Genomic DNA, 22157 nt, shown 5'->3' with positions numbered 1-22157 from the left:
AAATGCTATTGCAAAAATTGTAGCTTGGCTTCCTATTTGCTGTAACTTTAAAAAGAAATTGTACATTGAATTTTTTGTAATTATCAGTACATGTTGAATATGTCTTACATTTACAGTTTGGTTTGGTGAAAAATGTGTGTGCACGCAGAGCATAGAATGGGTGGGAAACAGCTCATGTTAGTTTTTAAATCTTGACCAAGATTAGGTTGTAAATGATTTTATTCACTGACCTAGAACATTATTTTAAATATATACTTTATCATTATAATTTAAAACCCTGATTTATGTCAGTGCCCAATCTATTTACATGTAATCAGCTTCTAATGGGTTTATTAAAGGAATAAAATTAGAATCTATAAAAGACGTGCAATTGCTGTATTATTACAACCTTTTAATTCAGGGAATTTAAAAAGACACCCACACCCAGTCTGAATATGCCTAAGTGTTTTTTGTGGCCTGACATTCTTTGTGTGAAAGAAGTAGGCAAGAGGACAGCCAAAGCCGACAAATTAAAACAATGTTGTACGTTAGATAGCTACCATTCCTCAAAAAAAATGTGGCCTATTTTGTATGCAAGATGACACTGTAGAGATATATGGAAAGCCGTGGGCTAAGTGCAGAAGATAATTACATTTGAAATTTTACTGAGTTAGTCGTTTAGAGCTTCAAGTAGTTTTAGAGAAAAATCATCTTCAACTTTTTGTTGTTACTTTTCCTGATAATTACAATTTATATTTTACATCGTAATTTACTTTAAAAAAATACCCTTTATCGTCTTATCTCAAGATTTTGGTTCCATAACCTATATTTTACTTCCTGTAAAATTGTTGCCATGTCATCTGTATGATATATTTTCTCCATTCCTGCCCCCCAACACTCCATTCCAAATAAAATAATGTTCAAAATACTAGTATTTCAATACAGTCAATGAAGAGCTGCAAAATAACCTTCTAGAAATCTTCAAGAAAAGCTAATTTCATTTAAGCTTAAAGGAAAGCAAATTTCATTCAAAGCTATAAATGCACAAGTACAAGAGCTGTAATTTCTGTTGTTCATTCCTTCCAACAGTTAAAAAGAAATGAAGATAATCTTTGTTCCCTTCTCCTCATTCTAATCCAGGCTTCATTCATTTAAACCCCTCTACCTGGATTGGAGGCCAGGTAGAGGGGTTTAAAAGAAATAAAAAATTAGTCCCTGTCCATTTTTTAAAATTTATGAATTATTCTTTTGTGAGTTATATTTGAGTTTCCAACTATCAATCAATATTTGTCAGTAAAGATGATTTTGTATTATTTTTATTCTGCCCAGTGATAATTTTATCAATCAGCCCTGAGATACAACAATGTAGGGTTTCAAGAAGACATGGGCAGAAAATGCAGTAAACTCCATAAACTGTCTTTCCTGTTAGCAACTTTATTTTTCCAAAAGCTGAAGGGAAAAGAAAGATGACATCCTTCACTACAGGGATATTTAACTTGGATTCAGCCTTTTATATCAGGGCTGATTGCTAAAGAACTTAATAACATTGATAATTTCCATAGACAGGGTGGATCTCCATAGGCTAAGATATATACCAGGGGTGGGTTCCACTTACTTTTACTATCGGTTTGCAGTGGGAGTGCACGCTCGCTTCACTCAAGCACGCATGCTTCTGTGCATGCGCAGATCACCCATGATGACCTCATGGCGGGTGGGCGGAGCCTCCCACCGGTTTTACTACTGGTTCTATAGAATCGGACCGAACCAGGAGCAACCCACCACTGCTACATACCAGTTTGGCACCATTGCTGGGGTAAAAATCTTTTTCCTAATGTGATGTACATTAACACAATTAAAAACTGTCGAGGTCTATTTTCCAGGTGTAGTCAGGCCAGAGCCAAAAGTAGACTGATTTGCAGCTGTTTCTTAGCAAAGACATTTGCATTAGCTCTCTGCCAAATTTCTGCAAGATGTCTTCCAACATCTACATGGCTGGTAAACAGTGGGATTCAGGGACTTAATATTACTAGCCCAGGACAGATCTGTCAAAAAGACTCTGGTCTAAAAGGTGTCCGTGTATCCAGAATGAAACATCTGGGAATTCATTATCAACCCCACCATATAGAACAGTGTGGAGGAACAAGCTAGAACTCTTTTTCATGATAATGACTTGGTTCAAATGTAAATATTCATTGAACCAACCATTACGTGTGAAGCTTTTTGGTGGGGAGGAGAGGGAAGGTTTTTTGTGCTTCCTCATTGGTTAAAACACTTATCTCATTCCGCCTTCTAACTCAGAAAGTTCAATTCTTACAGCACTGCTACTGTCAAAATTGATAGCCAATTGCCAAGCACACAAATTGTGATCATGTAATTGTGGGGATGCTGCAACAAACTTTGAGGACCAATTACAGGTCTCATTTAGTGCCATTGTAATTTCAAACTGTCACTGAACAAATGGTCATTAACCGAGGACTACCTACATGTTGAGTTTATTAGCAGAGCAGATAGTCATATGCCCTTGGGATAAAATGGCTTAAATGTTCGGTGTGGTCATATTTTCCTCTAGGAAGTTAACCTTTGTAATGGTTCTGGCTTTCCTTGTTTGTTTATTTGTTTGTTTGTTTTTGCACACATGTTGAGAGGATTTGCCGGTGACATCACTGCTGCCCAGGGAATGCCCAGTTGGGGGCTCCTTTCATGTCCCCAGAAAGAGTTGGAACAAAGGATGGGAGTTCACCCCCTCCCCCTCCATGGCAACACTTGAGTGACCTTGCTGCTAGTCAAGCCAGCATCTTAACCACTCAAGCCACCATGCCCCTCAAACGTTTCTGTTATTCTTGTTATTGATATGCTGAATTGCTCAGGATACTTTTGTATCTTCATTCATACTAAGTCCAGCATGTTTTGTATTCCAACTAGATAGCGGAAGAAGTAAAGGAAGATGATGGCACTATAAGAGAATTGATAACTCTTTTTCCAGAACAATGAATCTGCTGTCCAACATTGACTTATAATAATGGGTAATAATTTATAGTTGGGCAGGATATAAAACCTAATCAGTTTTTTTTATCATATAAAGTAGGAATTTGAAAAATCTGGATCCATTTCAACTTGGGTCTTGCTTCTTTTCAGAAGAACTGAGCATAAAATAATATTCACATCTTGCCTCTATCTTTTACCTCAGTTTCACTGAGGGAAAAAAAAAAAAAGTCTTCATTTCAATCAGGCCGGAAGGAATAACTTTCACACTGGAAAAATCTTGCAGGCATGTAATTTTGTCAGCAGATTGTAATATTACATTGAAAAATGTTTGGGTCAACCACTTCAAACAAGTAGATAGATATGAAGAGCAACTGTTACTTTGCAATGTTACCTGTAAATCAGTAGGCTTCCAATTAATAAGTAGCCCTGTTCTCATTTGTGTGGTACTTCAGACAACTGTAGCAAAATCTCATGTACATCTGTGAGTAAATCCATGAATGCATTATAATTACCCCAAGATTATAATGCATGAGTAGAGAAAATGGGCCTGCCAGATACTATTGGACTATGCCAACAATAGAAACTTGCTAATATTGTTGACTGAGTAGTACTGATGACTACCATCTTTGCACAGAGGCTTTGGAAAATTTAGAATTCTTTGGAAATCCAAAGATGCTTTTCCAAAAGGCAACTGAACTTTTTTGGTTTTTTTTCCTTGAAAACATTTCACTTCTTATCCAAGAAGCTGAATTGTGGGGAATGAAAGGATTCTTCAGAAACACATGATTTTTTTTCTTTTTCTCTCCCTAGAGACAGTGAAATAATACTTTTTAAATGGTGCTGTGTCATCAAGTAATTTTTATGTTTTTGTAAACAGTTTGGGAATATGAACTACCACTTTTAAAACCTGTGAAATTGTAAAAATGTAAAGTATTTTGAAAGACCTTGAAAAAAGAACCTATTTCAACTTCTTTTTTTAAAAAAATTATTGAGGCTGCTGCATTGCTCTAATACATTAGGGTTTGAATCATATGAATATGTCTACCTGGATCAACAGAATGAAAAGGCTGGTGTGGAAAAGGATTTTATCAGTGACTGGAGCTATACTTGTATTTTATATTTAACACCCACAGGTCAGTAGGAAAACACCCCCGTGCAAGTTGGCTTATAGGTTACAATTCAGTTTTAATATGTGCATCATCCAGTCTGTAGTAAAAGACAAATCTTTATATCTTTGTCTTTATATAATAACAAAAAACATACTTGCCCAGGATGTATCCTCTTGGCTGTACAAGCAAATGTGAAAAAGAAAGCTTGTTGATTTTTCTCCTCCAAAGTGAAATCTATTCTGTAAGAGAACAAACATTTACCTTCTGTAGATGGTTATTTTCCCCTTCCCTAAAGCTGACAATATCCATTTAATGTTTTACATGTCAACCTCACCTACCTAATAGAGGGTATGAGGCCCAAGGTTGTTTTTTTTCTTAAGTACAGAGTGGGATGTTATAGAAAAGGAGGAGAGGACAACCTTTAAAGCCAACAAACTCTTGGCTTTGGTTCTCTTAGCACTGAGATTGGTTAGTACATGCAATTCCTTCATTTTCTCCCTCATTGCTTCAGCAACCCCTCCTGGAGCCTGAAGGACTAGATCTGCTTCAGTCAAAAGCTCCAATGCATTTTTGCAAAAAAAAGCTGATACCCAGCACCAAAAGTTTTGCTTTGCTTTTAAAGAAATGCCAGAGAGGGATGTGGGCTCCTCCCTAACATTTCCAAATCACAGGAAAGTAATACTATGCACTTTTCCTGTCATGTGCTGGCTACAATGCCAGGGTTTAAATAGAGAAGAGCCGTTCTGGATTCTGTTCACAAAAGTCATGTTTACATTTCTCTTTCCTGTTCAGCTTGCAAAAGACAAGGACCGCCTGCAAGCAATGATGACACACCTGCATGTGAAATCGACTGAACCAAAAGCTACCCCTCAGCCTGTAAGTATCTGCACGGACTACATAAAGCTTTGCTGATTTTTTTGGTTCTGAGAGGGCACCCCAACTACAGACCATTTCTAAATATTAGTGTATCAGTTATTACTAGAAAGATTGCTGTCTTAGTCTGTTATGAACACAACATAATAGGTAACCTTACTGCATCTTAAAAATAAAGAGATTGATTATAAGGTTAGCTTTTTTTTTGCATAACAGCACATTTCTTGATCATTCTTCAGAGAAATAAATTCACTACAATTTTTGCAAACTAGGTCCCCTCATCATTTGGCTGACACATCTGTCCCACTGCTTGTTTTATGACAGAGGACTTCCCTTAGCCTTTATTGCTCCACTTAGAGTTAAGGATTTAATTCCTAAGAAAACTGAAAAAAATAATATGTCTTTTCCAGGAAGACATGTGCAAAGTAATTATTCTGTATCTGTAATATCTATTTTATTTTTTTCTCTTTCAGTTATAACTAATCAGGTTGCTGTAATTCTTAAGTCTTCAATTTGAATCCCTTTTTTTCTGTCAGATAGAAAGATAGATGCCTGTTTATCATGCTATTTTACAATCGGCATGACAATAAAATTGATAAACCAATTTGCTATTATAGTTCATCACTACTTGCTGATTAATGTGGTTTATACAAACTGTAGATCATCAGCACTAAATTTTCATACAACAAGTAAAATCAAATTAGGCCACTTACCTACACATAGCTAAGAAACTAAGTAGCAAATCAATCCTTCAGCTTAAAACACTCACATGAAGCAATTAGGAATTTCAGAGTATTATCAGGAGAGGAATAAACTTTAAAAACCTCATATTTAAAAGGTTGTGGGGGGGCATAAGCTTTTAGGATAAGCAAGTCTGATTTTGATATGTAAATTAAATTTTAATTTAAGATAGAGCATTTTATTCAAATCCCTGATCCCTTTCACTGTCTTAGTAAATCTATGTGCAGATTTTTCTGCAGAGCATTTTTGAGTGGCAAAAAACAGTGTTCTTGTTTTTGAAATATAAGTCAGAGCTAAGAAAACTTTCATTTTGTATAATCCTGTCTTCCAAAATCTGGAACTCCCATGAAAGCCTGGGCCATATGAAATAAGCTTATTTTATTTTCTATCCTTGGATCCATCCTCAGATCTGCCCCTATATTCTCTAAAAAATAATAGCAGTGCTTCTCCAGTCGCATCAAAAAGCAGGTAGAACCTAAAAGAGGGTAAATCATTTCAAAAAGTACTTTGAAAAGCAAGTAAAGTAAAGCTGCTTGAACTGTATTTTAAGAAATGTTTGAGACAATTATTTTGAGGATATCACTTGTGCTCACACAGAAAATACATTAGGTCAGGGGTGTCAAACTGGCAGCCTGCAGGCCGGATGTGTCAGGCGTAGGCCACACCTACCCTAGCTCCATGAAGGGGGGAAACGTCACGTGACGGCAACGTGACGCCATGAGTTTGACACCCGTGCATTAGCTGATATTGTCAGCAAATAATATATGCACGTGTAGACAACCTGGAAAAAGCTCTTAAAGCTACACACCAGGTCTTCAGGAGGTTGTGGTTACTTGTTTGCATAAGAGAGTGGTGCTCCACACATGGCTAGAACTGTTCTACAAATTATTTGCAGAGCTGTGAATTACCTCCATCATAGTTCTCTAACAACACCTTCTGGCCCATATCAAACGTGATCCTTCAAATAGATTCAATAACTGCAAGATGATATACAGGCAGCCCTTGACTTACAACCACAATTGAGCCCAAAATTTCTATTGCTAAGCAAGTGAGTTTTGCCCCATTTTATATTTTTCTTGCCACAGTTATTAAGTGAATCACTGAAGTTGTTAAGTTAGTAATAGTAGTGAATCTGGCTTCCCAATTCACTTTGCTTGTCAGAAGGTCACAAAAAGGGATCACATGGTGCCAGGACACTGCAACCATAATAAATACTTGCCAGTTGTCAAGCGTCTCAATTTTGATCACATGACTATGGACTATGGATACTGCAATGGTTTGTGAAAAACAATCATAAATCTCTTTTTACATGCTATAACTTCGAACAGTCATAACACAAATGGTTGTAAGTCAAGGACTACCTGTATTTCAGAAGGTGAATTGTAGATAACTATTATCCCTCCCTCTTTTTCCCCGGAAAGTCCTACAAAAGGAAGTTAGACCAACCAACCCACATGGCCAAATGTCAGTTGCAGGATGAAAATATCTGAAGGGCCAACATTTCCCCCTTTGAATACAAGAGCAATATGGCCAGAACAGTTTAATCAACTCCTAAGTGCTCATTACTTAAAATTCAGGATTTTTTGCTAATAAATAGTAGCAGTAACAGAGATTCCAGAGTAAAAACTGCTGCACAAAGCAATAAGTGGACAATCAGGGAAAGGAAGTAAAATTGACCAAAGGAAAGGGAGTGGAGGATGCACTGTCTTCATCAGTATTAAAAATGTTTTACATTCTAGAAAATTATAGCTTTGATGGAGCCTCCCACTAAATTTATTTTTAACTGTTCTATTGAAAATTCTGCGCTACTAGTCAACATTATCTCTCAGTAGCTCTGCACAGTGTTTCTCTATTAAAAGAAATAGGCATGAATATTTTTGACTGAAAAATTAATAGCTTTTGAATTCGTACACAGCGGGTTTCTTTTCCAAAGCAGTCCAATATCACTGCACAGCACTTGTATAACCATTTATTTAGAGGCCAAGTCAAACCTTTGACAGCTAGGGCAGTGTTACAAGCCAACATAAAGAACTCCAAGATGTAAACCAACAATAGGCAGTCTGTGTGAGGTTTGCCATTGTCAAATACATAGATTGTTTGGATTAGTTTATGTAAATGTACTGTTGTATTACCCTTTGGAAAAAAAGATCACATTTGTGTATGAAAAGTGGTTTCGTTCATAGGCAGCATTATAAATCCTTATCCTTTAACGTACACGTTAGAAGTAAAAATTGGTGCCTGACAGGACTATATTGTGTGACATTCTGTTATTGGATTGAAACAGCCTTCTTTTCATTTATTGAATATAGGAAATTTTATTACAGATATCATCAGATAAATCAGAAATTATTAAAATATGTATAGGTGAAGGATTTGAAAATTAATTACAAAGTGTAGAAATATAGTATTCTTCATATATGCTATCCTTGCAAGGATAGGAGAAGAATAAAATCATAGAGCCAAGGTTTGGCCTTTATACATTCAGCAGCATATAATTCTAGCTAGAAGTGAGTCAATGACCAAAACCACAGCATTCAATCCACCTTACACCCCATAATTAAAGTTCTGTTCTCTTCCTAACTAGATGTAATATTAATTGTAATATTTTGTGGCTTTTTTTTTAAGAATTGGAATTTAAAATTCTAGTTCTTTTTTTAAAATGCAAAGAGAATAATTGACTTGGTCATTTTTTATCAGGGAAAGTTGGTGACAAAATTTTGAAAGCTACCTTAAAATGATCATACTAATCCCAAAAGCAGGTACAGTTTTGGGGGCCAATGAATTTCTTTGTCAAATATGATTTGGTTACTATAGATATTTCTTGGAGGATCAAATGTAGGGGTGCATGAAGCAGATTGAAACATTTTGAGTTGATTTTTCCACTGGAATTCAATATCTTGAGAGTTCAGTGTTCAGTTAGAACAGGGGTGTCCAAAGTTGGCAACTTTAAGACTTGTGGACTTCAAATCCCAAAGTTCCCTAGTCAGCATGTTCCCTAGTTCACAAGCCTTAAAGTTGCCACGTTTGGAAACCCCTGAGTTAAAACAGCTAAAGTTGGCACATTTTGAATGCTATGTTGCTGGGAAGTAATTAATGTGAGCTGATTTAGTTTGTTGTTGTGAATAGCCCCAATTATTCCCATGAAGAATGTTATATATGCTGCTGCTATGGTGCTGAATGCTCTCTGTGGTCATGGCTTTGTGGGAAGATGCTCTTTCTGTTTTTTTTCCCACTCAGTCTAGTTTACCTAGTATCTAGTATTACACAATATAATTAGAAAACTAGTACTGTGCACTGGTATTTTTTATTGTTATGAATGCTCTCATTAGATTTCCATATGTATCTATATGCGTCAGAAATGCAAGCATTTCTATTGTAACATAATAATGCAGTAATCCCATTATTTTCAAGCATTCCTAGTGATAAAATGGTAGAGGAGAATTAAGGTGCCAGGTGCTATTAGATGGCACTGACAGCCACAGATTTCTTCTCACAAAAGAAAGAAGGAATGCGTTTCTCTTTCTTTGGTAGGGTTTTTTCCCCTTTTTTGCATACCTGGCAGTACATCCATCTTTATAGAGTTGACATAACTGTTGGCTATTTTTTATATATTTTCCTTTACCCTAACCACAGCAATTAGGATTGTTTTGAAATCCTGTTTTTAGCAACTGTAAAAACAAAGCATTAAAAATAGCCTTTTAACTGTGAGGTAATGACTGAGCATTTTAGCTGCTGTAGCTGTACTTTATAGTTTGAAAAATAATGGTATGTAGCAATAGAGAGAGAGAAAAAAAGATTTGTAAATGCAATACACAAAAGCTGTTTTTATATACTGTTTTTCATTAAGTCCCACTCTTCAACTTGGGTTTCCTTTAGTATCTCTGCCAATAACAACACCTGCTAAGTGATCATTGCCTGCCAAATCTTGGGTTGCATGTAGTTATATATATTTTCTAAAGATGCGTATATAAAATGTTCATGGGTGAAATCTAACAGTCCTGACACGCGTCCATTTTCAGGGTCTCGCTGAGAGTAGTGCCGTCCCATTCGCCATTCCCAAGACCCAATTACAGCAACCGTTTGAGCCCCAAGCAAAATGATGAGCACCCCTGTCAGAAAAATCCTTGGCCTTAAGCACCAGAGATAGCCTCAGAGGAACTTGCTGGTTTTTACACAGAAAAACATGCCACACATCCCCTGCTATCTTCCTTACGGTTTTGTTGCTGGTCTTGTATACATCTTTCAAACATAGACCAATGGAAGCTACTTTAAAATTTTTTTTAAAAAAGTACATCTATGTGTGTATATATGTGAATGTATTTGTAGCATGTTTCCCATTCCATAGGCATTCAAGAAGCAGTAGGGAGGGGTGAAGCTTCTTCCATCTTATCGTTAATGTAAATAAAATATTTCTTTTATCATGTTTTCTTTTCCAAATTATTTTAGTTTTCCAAATACTTGGGTGGCCAAGGAGGGAATGACTACTTCAGGTTGCATTACTGCAGGCTTAAAGGGACAACCAAATACGAATTTGGAGAAAAGGAAGTATGTCTATTATGGATAGCTTTACTCATGTACTGTAAAACAATAATATTATATATGTATGCATGTGTAGGGATGCGAGAGAGACCCAGTATAAATATGTACAATGATGAACATTTCATACCTTATTGTTAAAGCCCTTTGATAGTCAAAATTGCAACTCTATAGATAGTATCCTAAACACATACACACACACACAAAAAGAAACTAATTTATATTTCTGATTATGCTTTTGCTGGTATAGAATTTGTTCCTAGCAGAACACAAAGACAACTAATTTTTGGCGGTTGAGAGAAAGATTACTTGTTCATTCCTATGTTGTTTTCTATACTCTTATACAGCCCAAAAATTACAGCTCTTACTGTAATAATTAAAGATACCATAAGAACATAAGGCCACTAGGAGCAGAGTTTGACTCAAACATTCGCTTTTGTTAGCTCTAACAACGTGATCAAAGTAAATTACAATAAGGTAAACTCGGTTTGTATGACAAAAATCTTTATCAACCACTTCTCAAATCCAAGCAATGGTGTTTTTAAGTAAAAATTGATGTGGCATATCAATCAAGAAAACAAACTCCATCATTCTTAGCCATTTGTGACCTTTGCCCCACAAAACTGTCTTTACTTCGCTCTAGGCCTTTTTCATAGTTGATGTTTAAACAATGAATGTTTAATACATTATAATGAAGATTAGTAGTTGACGATTGCAACAGAACCGTGTCTGACGTAGTTGTGCTCCTGTTTATAACTGCTATCTGTAGTTGAGGCAACGTGAAAACGCTAAGAGGCTCTCCTTACAGAAAAGCTCAAAAAAGCAAAAACTTTCATAGCGTGTGACAAGTCATGGTTTTCTTAACTTGTTCCTTCTGCCAATCTAGCAGTTACCTCTGATAAAGCACAAAGCTCTCTAGCTGTTTTCCTTCTCTCCAACCCCTTCCTTCTCAGACAGCAGTCAGGTTTAATTTGGGAACTCGGCTCTTTTAGCAAATTAGCAATTAGAAAAATGTTGTGGGAATATGTATATGTGTCATTAGTTTTCCTGCAAATTAATAGCAAGAGCAGAGGTCAGGCAGAAATTTTCCACTTGACTGCAGTTCCTCTGTCAAGATTTGGCACTTTGCTTTGGAACGGCCACAGATGCTGAAAGCCACAGCCTTCCTCTAGGAACCGTCTTTTAATGAGTTTACCTCGTAGCCATTATTACAAATATTACGGCCTCTCCCTTACCCTTGAAATTACTGTTTCTACAAAATATTCCAGTGACATCTTACCCCATTGCACATTGATGGTGGGGTCACTGGGATGTAGTGTTTAATCATTAGATCACCTCCATAAGCATCTCCTAATTAGAGTCCTTACAATACAATTTTATCTGGTAATTAGCCAAGATTGGCTGCTTCCTCTTTAGCTTATTAGTGGCAGCCTAGCAGTGGGTGTGAATCGTGGTGTCATTTGTCGAGCCTGTTCAAGGCGGTGCCCCCCTCCCTTTGCTCTTCTTCACTTTTGTGTTTATTTCTAGTTGTATTACCTACCCTGACTGCCTCAAGAAATTTAACTCAATTCAAATTATTTAACTGGAGAACATTGACCTTTGGGCCTTCCACCACTACCCCTCCCCCAGCTTTCTAGTAGAAACAGATTAAATGTTTAAGCTTTTAAACAGCAAAAACAGAATTGAACTTGTTTGAAATTGAGTGGTTTGAACAATAATGAGGAAACAGTATCCGTGCGCTTTCCAGCAGGAGAGCCAATCTTCTGAGTTTGTGCAGTGCAAGAACACTGGAAATTGATTCAGATTTGCTCATGCTGTTTAAGAGCAGAGATAAAATAGAGGAGATTCAATTTCTCAGGAAGACTTTGCATTGTTGTTCTCCCCCGTGCTTTTTATCATATGTGATGGATGGATGGATGCCAGAAGGGCGTAACAAAATGCAATCATCCAGTTCCCCCAAATAAAAGAACGTAGGGTAGCCTATCTGCTCTTTCTCTTTTTGCATAAGTTAGCATTTGAAGGCAGTTACCTGCTTGGGAGAATGCAGTCATAGGTCACTTCGAAGTCCCTGACAGTCATTTTGTGTCATTCATTGCATTACTGTTTTGAAAGCAAAATCCTCCTTCCATGGGAACCTTTGAAAAGCCTAAGATAAAAATGTTCCAGACCAACGTGCCCTCGGTATACTTCAATACTGTGTTGTCATCTTGCATGTAGAAAAGCGTCTTGTAAATCAAAATAATCTTTTTTTAAAAAAATTACAAATTAATTGTACCCCTTTGTCTGCATCTTCTTTATCAAGTTGTGTGAGGATTGGGTTTCTTTCTCAACGCCTCCTGTGCTGTTTACATTCCTGAAATACACAGACATCCAGATGGATGCTGTTTGCTGCAAAATAATAATAATAATAACAACAACAACAACCAGTATCAACCATCAGTGCCAATCAGTAATATTTGTGATACATTTTTAAATGTTAGTTGACTGAGTTTCATGTTTAATGAATAAAAGTGTAATAGTAGTAGTAGTAGTAGTAGTAGTAGTAGTAGTAGTAGTAGTAGTAGTAGGAGGAGGAGTAATAGCCTGAAGAGAAAAAGAGCTGGGGAGAAAGGCCATTGCAGTCTATGTCCTCTACCCCTTTTCCTCCCTCCCTGCTGCTTTTGCTAATGAAATGCTGTTCTTCGGTGTATGCACAAACGAAGGAACAGTTCGTCAGAAGGAAATATAAATAAGAAAACGAATGAAAAGATACACTCCCAAATTCTGCTAGCCAATTCTAAATATCCCAAGTGTCTGGGGTAAGGGCAGATAGCTCGCCTGTCTCCCATTAATGAAAGAGCTTTCCCAGGCGCCTCTTGAATTCTGATAGTAGCTATATTGATCACAGAATAGGATTGTCTGCTGACATCGGCCAAATAGTGAACTCTGAGCTCACATGGACTAACAGTTCTTTTCTACTGTCTATCCACCAGAAGTTGTATTTATTTACTCCCTCCCATCTCTGTCAATCCATCATGATAATTTCTTTTAAATAGCATATCTACACCCAAAATTTGCATTACTTGAATTAAAATATAGATGCATGATTCAGTTAGGCATTTTTTTTCCTGACAGTTGACTTGTCATGACAATTACCTATCATAGAAGAATCTTTTTTCTCTTCTGTGTGACCATTTGTAGGTTTTATATATTCATTTATTTCATTTAGTTTTTCCTCTAACCCAACCCACTTCAAGTATTCAAATTAAAGTGCAAATAAAAAAGCCTCATTATTTATAAAATACTTAGGTATCTCTAACAGAAGAACATATGTGAGAGGCATTATTGATTGTCTGCCTTAAATCAACAGAAAGAAAATAAGGAATCAGGTGGTCAAAACTTTTTTTCAACAAGTCAATTTTTATGAAAATGTACTAACGCCATGGATGAAACAAAAAGAACATTTACATTTTAAAGGTGTACTTCATAACAATAACAATAATTCCTCAAGATATTAGAAAAAGATATTAGAAAAAAGTTGCTGTCTTTTCATAGGACATTTTGTATATTTTCATAAGAAAATTACCTTAAAATAATGGAGCTAATTTCCCTTAAGGAACCCAAAGAAAGGATCAGTGACACCAATATAAAATCTTAAATCCTCAATGCGAAAGGCAATTATCTGTGATTATCAGTCCATGAGAAGTCTGGGTGTATAGAAATAAAACATATTCTTTTAATTTGTAATACTTTAAAGTACTTTAGGCAATCTTTTGTGTTAACTGCCTGAAAGAAAAATCTGCTATTTTCCTCAGATTTTCAATGTAATCCTATAAATTAATTGCTCAGAAGAAAAATCCACTGATTTCAGTGGGACAATCTTGTAAGTTAAATATATGCCTGCAGTCTTCATTATGTTCTCAAGGGTCAGAACTGTTTGGGCATCAATATATATGCAGGTATCCCCATGTTTTTTCTTGGTTGTGTCTAAAAGAAGCAACATCTACTGCAAAGGTAGGGATGTGAAGAGGGTATGTCTTCTCTAGCTTCAACTTTGATCATTCTAAAGAAACAGCCAGTTTGGCTGGTGCTATTTGTTATGCCTGGCTGAGAAACACTTTGTCTCCTTAAATTCTTCCCGAGGCCAGAGAATCAATAGTTCATACTGACCCCAAAATGCCAGTTTTTTTTAAAAGAATGAATTTCCAATGAAAGATATTTGTGATTACAGTATAGCCTCAGATTGCCAGAATCATAGATAATATTACTGATCAATTGTGTACTCAGGATAAGATAGATTTAAAAAAAAAAAAGATTAATCTTTTATAGTGTGGAAAGTAAATATTTGATCAATTTACTTCTAGGGCTTTTTCCCCCCTTAATGAAACCTGCACTCTTGGGGGGGGGTGCTCATCTGAGGTATTCTCCACTTGCTACTTCATAGCCTTACTTTAAAGCTATTTTTGTTGCCCGCTCATTCATACAGCTATATAACTATAAAAACAAGGCTTCATCAGGTTATCTACCCATATAGTGTTCAAAAATTGAAACACCTGCCTAGATAACCTCAATAAACATATAATGTACATCTATGTTAGAATGCTTTTACTGCAGGGCTCAGAGTAGATAGGGAACAAAGTTATGAAGGCATTTATTTATCAATTTATTGCATGCTTCTTACTGGTTTGATTTATATCCTGTAAGTGATTTATATTATATACTGCAAGTGACTTTTCATAGTCAAGAATGGTCTTGTAACTTTCTCCCCAGTTCTACTCTAACACTTTCATGACTACGGTGCACTGTTGTTGTTTCTTCCATTGAGTATGAACACCAAAATATACTTAATCCGTCATTATGTCTTAATAAAAACATGTCAGTGCATGAAAAAGAATGGGGGCAATGTATCTGTTAATCCAGGAAATTGTTTTCTTTTTCTGTTTTAATAGTTGAATCTTGTCTCTAATGTCACGCTTTCCAAGACCGCATCAGAGGCTTCTCCACAGAGTTTACCTCATACTCCCACCACCCCGACAGCACCCATCACTCCTGTTACCCAGGGACCTTCTGTCATCACTACTACCAGCATGCACAACGTTGGACCCATCCGAAGGCGGTACTCTGATAAATACAACGTGCCCATCTCCTCAGGTAACTTGTAGACCAGCTAGAAAAAAATACTTTGGTCCTTCCCATTCAAATAAAGCAATGAGCCATGGCTAACCGGAGCCCTCTTTACCTTCATTTAGCAGATCTTGCGCAGAATCAAGAATTCTACAAGAATGCAGAAGTCAGGCCGCCCTTTACATATGCCTCTTTAATTAGGCAGGTAAGCGATACCATCCCTGAAAACCTGCTTAAATCCAGGATTGTACATATATATGTGATGCTATAGGCAAGAAGAGGTGATTAGCTAATACAGGCATGCTGACACTTTTGCTATATGGGGGTTTTTTTCTCTCTCCACAACCGCAATACATATACCATAATTGCTTTTGATTAAGTATTACAATACGATGTGATTATTAGGAAATTCATTTCACACAACACTGAAAATGAGCCTGTTTAAAGATGGCAAGTCAATTATCACAAGCTATAGTAATCTCTGATCCCTAGAATTAATCTGAGCTCAAAATAATTACTAAGCTTTAATCAGCTAGTGAAATGTTTTGCATTTCTCTTTGATTCTGCTCTATGAATGACTAATAAATTAATATTTCCGTAAGGAAACAGAAATAAAACTCAAAACAATTAGATAATTCCATTTTCAGTTCTGCCATTGAGCTATTAAGTACAACCACTAATCTTCCATCGTCATGCAAGTGTTTATTTTTCTCTGACTTCCATTTTGTTTTATTTATTCAGACAAACGTGCAAGTGTATTTTCTGATCACGGTTGCATTTTAATTGCTTGACAGGCAATTCTTGAATCTCCAGAAAAGCAGCTAACACTAAATGAAATCTACAACTGGTTCACACGTATGTTTGCCTACTTCAGACGCAATGCAGCAACGTGGAAGGTATGTTGTATTCCCTTGTATGATTCTTGCTTTACAATTTAGTATTCTAGGATAGAAAATGCCAAAAACATACCTAATTATACTGTGGTCTCCTAAATATAGATCAGTTGTTTTGATATACATAGGGGTGCCTCTTATCTGCCCAAACAGTTCATTATTTGGCAGGAAAGAAATACATGCCTTTGAAATGCCCCAATTTGAATACCTATTATTAGTGGGTTTTTTCCTGCATGTTCTGATTGAACAACTAGTCCATCTCTATAGTTGCTCGTAGTAGTGAAATATTTCAGCTGCTAAGATACAAAAAGAAAGGATGATTAATCAGTTGGTGGGTTTGTGATTTACACTAAAAGATTCTATACATAAAGTCCTTTTGCAAAAATTGGTAGAAAATTAGCTTTACAGCCTGCCAACTGATACACCTGCCTTAAATTAATATGCAAACTTCTAAAAATATTTGCTGGTTTATTATGAAACACAATACAGGTTAATTGGGCACAGCAGTAAAGTCACAAGCCAATAAAAATATTAAAGCTAACTACTTAACAAATACCCCTGGTGCTTTAAATTTCAGTTGTTTGGCTCCCTTTACTTAATTTCTGAGTGTGTTTAAATTCTCATAAAATACTCCTTTCTTTAAAATCTGGCCACAGTCCAGACACACCTGGCACCTGAATATTTTTGCAGTTTCCTTCCAATATATATTTTCTTCCTAAATCTCAAAATGCTGTTTATTCCCCCCCCACACCCCACCCTTTCAATTTCAAATGTCCTTGGAAAAATTGATAGAATAGTGTTTAAAGAGGTAAGCATCCATTGGTTCATACTTACTAGTTTCTTATGGTTCCAAAGGTTTTACTTCTTTTTTTAAAAAAAACTGTTGCCAAAAGTCCAAATTTGGAACTTGGAAAAGGAAGAAGAAGAAAGAAACTTCAGTCACAAATTAAAATAGAAAATTAGGTCCTATTCTGAAATTAAACATTTGCAGGGAGGGAGGAAGGAAGGAAGTTAAGTTTCTGCAATCTAACAATTAGTGTTGGCACTAGATTCACTTGGTGAATATTATTTTAAGATACTTTTTTTCTATTTTGGAGGAAAACTATCTAAAATAGAAAAAATGTTATATACTTTAACACATTTATACTTTCAACAATGTTATGTAAGAAAGCTTGATTTTATTTGATTTTGAGGAATTCTCAAATGATTATTATTTTCAAAGCTTAGCACTTTATTATAAATATATGAAGATGACTACTACTTTAGATTAGTGAAATAGCTGAATGCTTCAGTATCCCTGATGAGGGCTAAAGATCAAAGGAGAATAATAGTCTTTATGCTGCTTGGTTCCAAAATCTGATCTAATTGGAAATAATTACTACTCAAAGCCAAAACGTAATATAAATCTTTGGCAGAGACAGATATTTCTGAACTGAGCTGCCCAAGGCCTAGTATCTTTAGATTTTGACATAGTATTATAAGGATCCATGAAAACAGTTTTATTCCGGAATATTTTTGCCCTTTAATAGCTGAGGATGGTCTAAAGATTTGGCATGCAATTACTGTGAATGTAAGTCAGGTCTTCTGGATCACAGTTCAGATCATACAAAGTTTGCTTGGACCAAATTGAAATTTAGAGCAAATAAGTATAAACTCTCACTGATTTCACCTTGCAGAACTGACAGGCAAGTTATTAGGCAGTTGAATATAATTTTATTGGAGAGTGAATTGCATTCATGTTGTATTGTTTTCTTTTTTCATACGTAATATAGGTATTTTCTCTTGCCGATTATGACATCTCTCCACACACACACTTCCACATACACACATACACAGCCTTGCAATTCTGCCTCCCTGGCTATATTCCTTCTATACATTGTGAGCTATTCAAAAAAGCATTCAGAGAAGAAAGAAATCTTCTTTTTCATTATCAACAAAAGCATTGAAAGAAAGGATTGTGAATGTCTGCATGGTTTTGTTCCTACAGACTATTATGGAATTACAATATAAATGTAATCCCTTACTTTATTATGAATCTGAAAATGCAGTTGATCCAATTCTATGCCCTATTCTTTCCCACTTTCCATGTGCAGCACTCCTTCTGTTCACATGTGCACACAAACACACAAACTACCCTGTTAGCAGGTTTCTCCTGATTGAAGAACAGTAGCCTGGGAGGAATGCTAAATTCCTAAACATATGTTCAGAAGTGAAATAATCAAACTGTCAGAATCCTTACTTATGTGGAAATGGTGGCATAGGAATCGAGGGACAGATTTTATCTCATTGAAGACTTGAATTTTCATGTGTCATGAGCAGAAGTTGCTAGCGAGCTTCATGGTTCCTCACCAGTTTCTACCTACATAATGACAGGATTCTCTGGTGATTTATTAATGTTCTGCCAAAAATAGATGTAACCCTGCATTTGTTCAAGAACATGGATTGTCGGTTTAGCCTCTTTTGAGGAAGCAGATATGCTGCAAGAGTGAGAAAATTAGTTATGCTGTAGAACTGCAAATATGAAATGATTTGGAATCCCCGCCCCTTGTGGCCCAGACTTCCCTCTACTGTTTTAATTAATATGATAAATGTGTTTTGCCTAACCTTGGTTTCCACAGTGAATGTAGACAGTCATGATTAGAAAGCCTTTCACTACGTAGACATGAATTTGTGAATAAGGGACTTAGCCTTTTAGGTTATTTAACATCTGTCCATGTATTTCCCTGGCATTATGCCTGTAAAGTAGCCACCCCATTGACTATTGGTAGAAGTGAGTTAACAACCTATATATTCTTTGCTTGTTTTTTTTCTAAAGGGTATCAGTTGTGAATGATTGTGTACCTTTAGGTAGAATTTGTTAGAAAGCTGTTTATAATCAGTTTAGACATATCCAAGGCTGTTTAAATTTCCAGGATAAGATTATCCTGAAAAATGATAAATCCAATGCTAGAGATGAAAAGAATAAGGCATGTAATATGGTATAAATAAAGTTCGATATTTGTACTATAATGGAGGACTTTACAGATCTCCATATGAATTCAGCCTAAAACTAAATTGTGGACCGGCCAGAGTTACTGGGACCTTGGTGGTGTGCAAATTTAATCAATAATTTAAAAAGTTGATTAAGATTTAATTAAACTAACAACTAATGAAGTCATCAGAAACATGACAAGCTTCATAATTCTGATAACAATAGCAATGCTTGAACCACAAATGGCTAATATTATGGGATATTAAAATCATCCCTTCATGGTTCTAACACTAGTAATGAGGAACAGAAATTGGAAGAAGTGGTAAATAACATGACTTTGGGTGGATATATTTCCAAAATGGATTGCCATGCTATTAATATATAGAATTACTTCACATTTCTTAACTTTCCAGGCCATGAAAATTTAATAAGAACAATCAAGTTTTGGTTTTCATGATCTTTCTTTTGCAAATCTTACAAGTTATAACTATATTGTCCGGTGTGGAGGGCGGGATGAGGGAAAGGGGGACTTGCCGGCTGACAATGCTAAGACTCTTTTTCTCATGGAAAGTTTTTTTTTTCCCAATGTTTTCTCTCTTATACTTGCTGCAGAATGCAGTGCGTCATAATCTTAGCCTTCACAAGTGTTTTGTGCGAGTAGAAAACGTTAAAGGGGCAGTATGGACAGTGGATGAAGTAGAGTTCCAAAAACGAAGGCCACAAAAGATCAGTGGGTACGTCCACCATGTTTGAACTTCTTAGCCTAGCTAGTTTTAACATAGAAGCTTTGGCTGCTAGATGGTGTTCTAGATCAACCCAGACGGTTTCTCCTCGGCCCAGTCGAGGTGAAGCAACAAAAGAGCATTTCATCACTACCATTTGTATGCCCAGCAGTCCCCTTTGCCCTTGCTTGCTTGGTGTTTGTTCTGCATCACATGCTAGAAGCTTGTAGGTGGCAATGCATATTAACCCTCACAATCCATTTGCTTAGGCTTATGGCATTTTATTTTCTTTTTGTTTTGTTCTGTTCTGTTTTTTCCTTTTCCCTGTATTTGATGTCTGTTCTGTTTCCCCGATCCCGTGCCCCTTTGTTCCCAAATCATCTCGTTTGCCGCTGGTCTTATCCCAGGGTGCTATTCGCACCAACCTCTCCCTGCATAAGTGCTTTATCAGAGTAGAGGATGAGTTTGGGTCCTTTTGGACTGTTGATGATGAAGAGTTTAAACGTGGCCGTCATATTCAACGAGGCCGTCCTCGAAAATTCTGCCCCGATGAAAACTTTGGCGAGCTTGTTACACAGTAAGAGCTTTTACTTGCTTTGTGTCTATGTGTGTGTGTGTATGTGTGTGCGCGCTAATTATTTTTCCCCAGTTTTTGTTTTTCTGTTGCTTTTGCTTTGCATGGTGTATTCATCTCATGTAGACTTGCATTTCACAAAATAGTGGCATTGCCTTTACTGCAAAAATAATAATAATAATTTAAATGTCATGCTTGTACATGCATTGCATTGCTTCTCAAAAGCCTAAGGTAGCATTTTATAAAATGTTTGTAAGTCATATTTGCTTCAATGCAGGGACGCTGATAAAATTCTTCGTTAGCTAATGTTGTAATAAACTATATGGTGTTAGGCTGGGTTTTATATATAAATTTTTCAAGTCATTCTTGCTGTCCTATATTCTTTCAATGCTATATATACATTGTGTATGTAATACTATATATCTAACTACAGGTAACTTTCAAATATTTGAAAAAACTGTTCAAAGATTTTACTTTTTTCATATTTTTCTGTTAACTGATTCAGAAGCACAATATGAGTGCCAGTATGGGATAGAGTGGCCCTTTTTTAAAATTTCACATGAAGGTTCTTTCTAATATATTCTGCTGCTCTTCTATGAGGCCTGGCATTCTTATTACTAAGTCTTAATTAAATTGTCATCAAGAGGAGTCCACTGACTAGCGAGCATTGCTTTTTTAAAACTTGAGTGAAACTTGCTCTGGGAAGAAAAGAGAGGATTTCCAGTAATAGGTTTTGAGGTTTATATTCTTAACTATTTTTTATGCTTTACTTGAAAAAAAACTGGTTTACAGTCATGAACAAAAGACACATTAGAGCCATGAAACTCACTTTTAAAAAGACGTGCATAGGATTATGCATGTGTTAATTGCTTTTAAATCCTTTTGAAATTGATATTAGTTTTGAAATTAAAAGTTAGTTTCCATTTATTTCAATGAGTAGAACTTCCAGCATGTTAGAGCCCAACCCTTTCTCTTTTTACAACAATCAATACCGTGTTTCCCCCCAAATAAGACCCTGTCTTATATTTTTTTGAACCCCGAAATGAGCGCTTGGCCTTATTTTCGGGGAGGTCTTATTTTGGGGCGCGTGGAGCAAAACAGGGTGTCTCTTGTCATCTTATCTGATTTTCAGCTCTGTCACCCTAACCAGAGGAAATGGCAGGGACCGTCTGCGCATGCGTTTAAATATTTTCAGGGAGGGCTTATTTTCAGGGGGGGTATTTTTAGCACATGCGCTCAAAAGCCCGATTGGGCTTATTATCAGGGGATGTCATACTTTTGGGGAAACAGGGTATTTAATTCCACATTTAAAATACACAGATAGTTGTTATTATTACGTTAAACATTAGATCACCTTCTCAGATTCTCAATGATCAGCCCTGTAGTTATAGATTAGATTATAAATGAATGAATAATATAAAAGCAGCATTCTCAAATAGCCAATGCTTCTGGATACTTAGCTTCTAGAAAAGGAGCAGCAAGTCCCAATGACTCATATGGACATAGACACTTAAGATGGGTGTTATGGGTTAATTATTTAGATACCATTTCATGGGACAAGAGTCCTAATTTTGTGTCCTGGGACCCATCAGAACATTTACAAGGGTGATTTGAATTCCCTAACCAGTTTCCTGCATGTCCACCCCACTTGTACTCTGAACAAATCTCTAC

The 22157-nt window shown here is 36.2% G+C and overlaps 1 protein-coding gene across 1 annotated transcript in view; it reads left to right on the top strand.

Moving 5' to 3' along the window:
* Window positions 1-22157, top strand: part of FOXP1 (forkhead box P1) — a 270324-nt gene that overhangs the window by 228268 nt on the left and 19899 nt on the right. The window contains exons 10-14 of the mRNA XM_070936858.1: window positions 4866-4949; window positions 15152-15353; window positions 15452-15531; window positions 16121-16222; window positions 20320-20489. Coding sequence (XP_070792959.1) covers window positions 4866-4949; window positions 15152-15353; window positions 15452-15531; window positions 16121-16222; window positions 20320-20489 — 638 coding nt within the window. The remainder of the gene's footprint in view (window positions 1-4865; window positions 4950-15151; window positions 15354-15451; window positions 15532-16120; window positions 16223-20319; window positions 20490-22157) is intronic.

This window comes from Pituophis catenifer, unplaced genomic scaffold (genome assembly GCF_029215685.1).
Source record: "Pituophis catenifer annectens isolate HBS135680 unplaced genomic scaffold, rPitCat1.0.hap2 SCAF_2, whole genome shotgun sequence".
Taxonomy (NCBI): Eukaryota; Metazoa; Chordata; class Lepidosauria; order Squamata; family Colubridae; genus Pituophis; species Pituophis catenifer.
The sequence above is the reverse complement of the archived record's forward strand: the minus strand, read 5'-3'. Positions and strand labels throughout refer to the sequence as shown.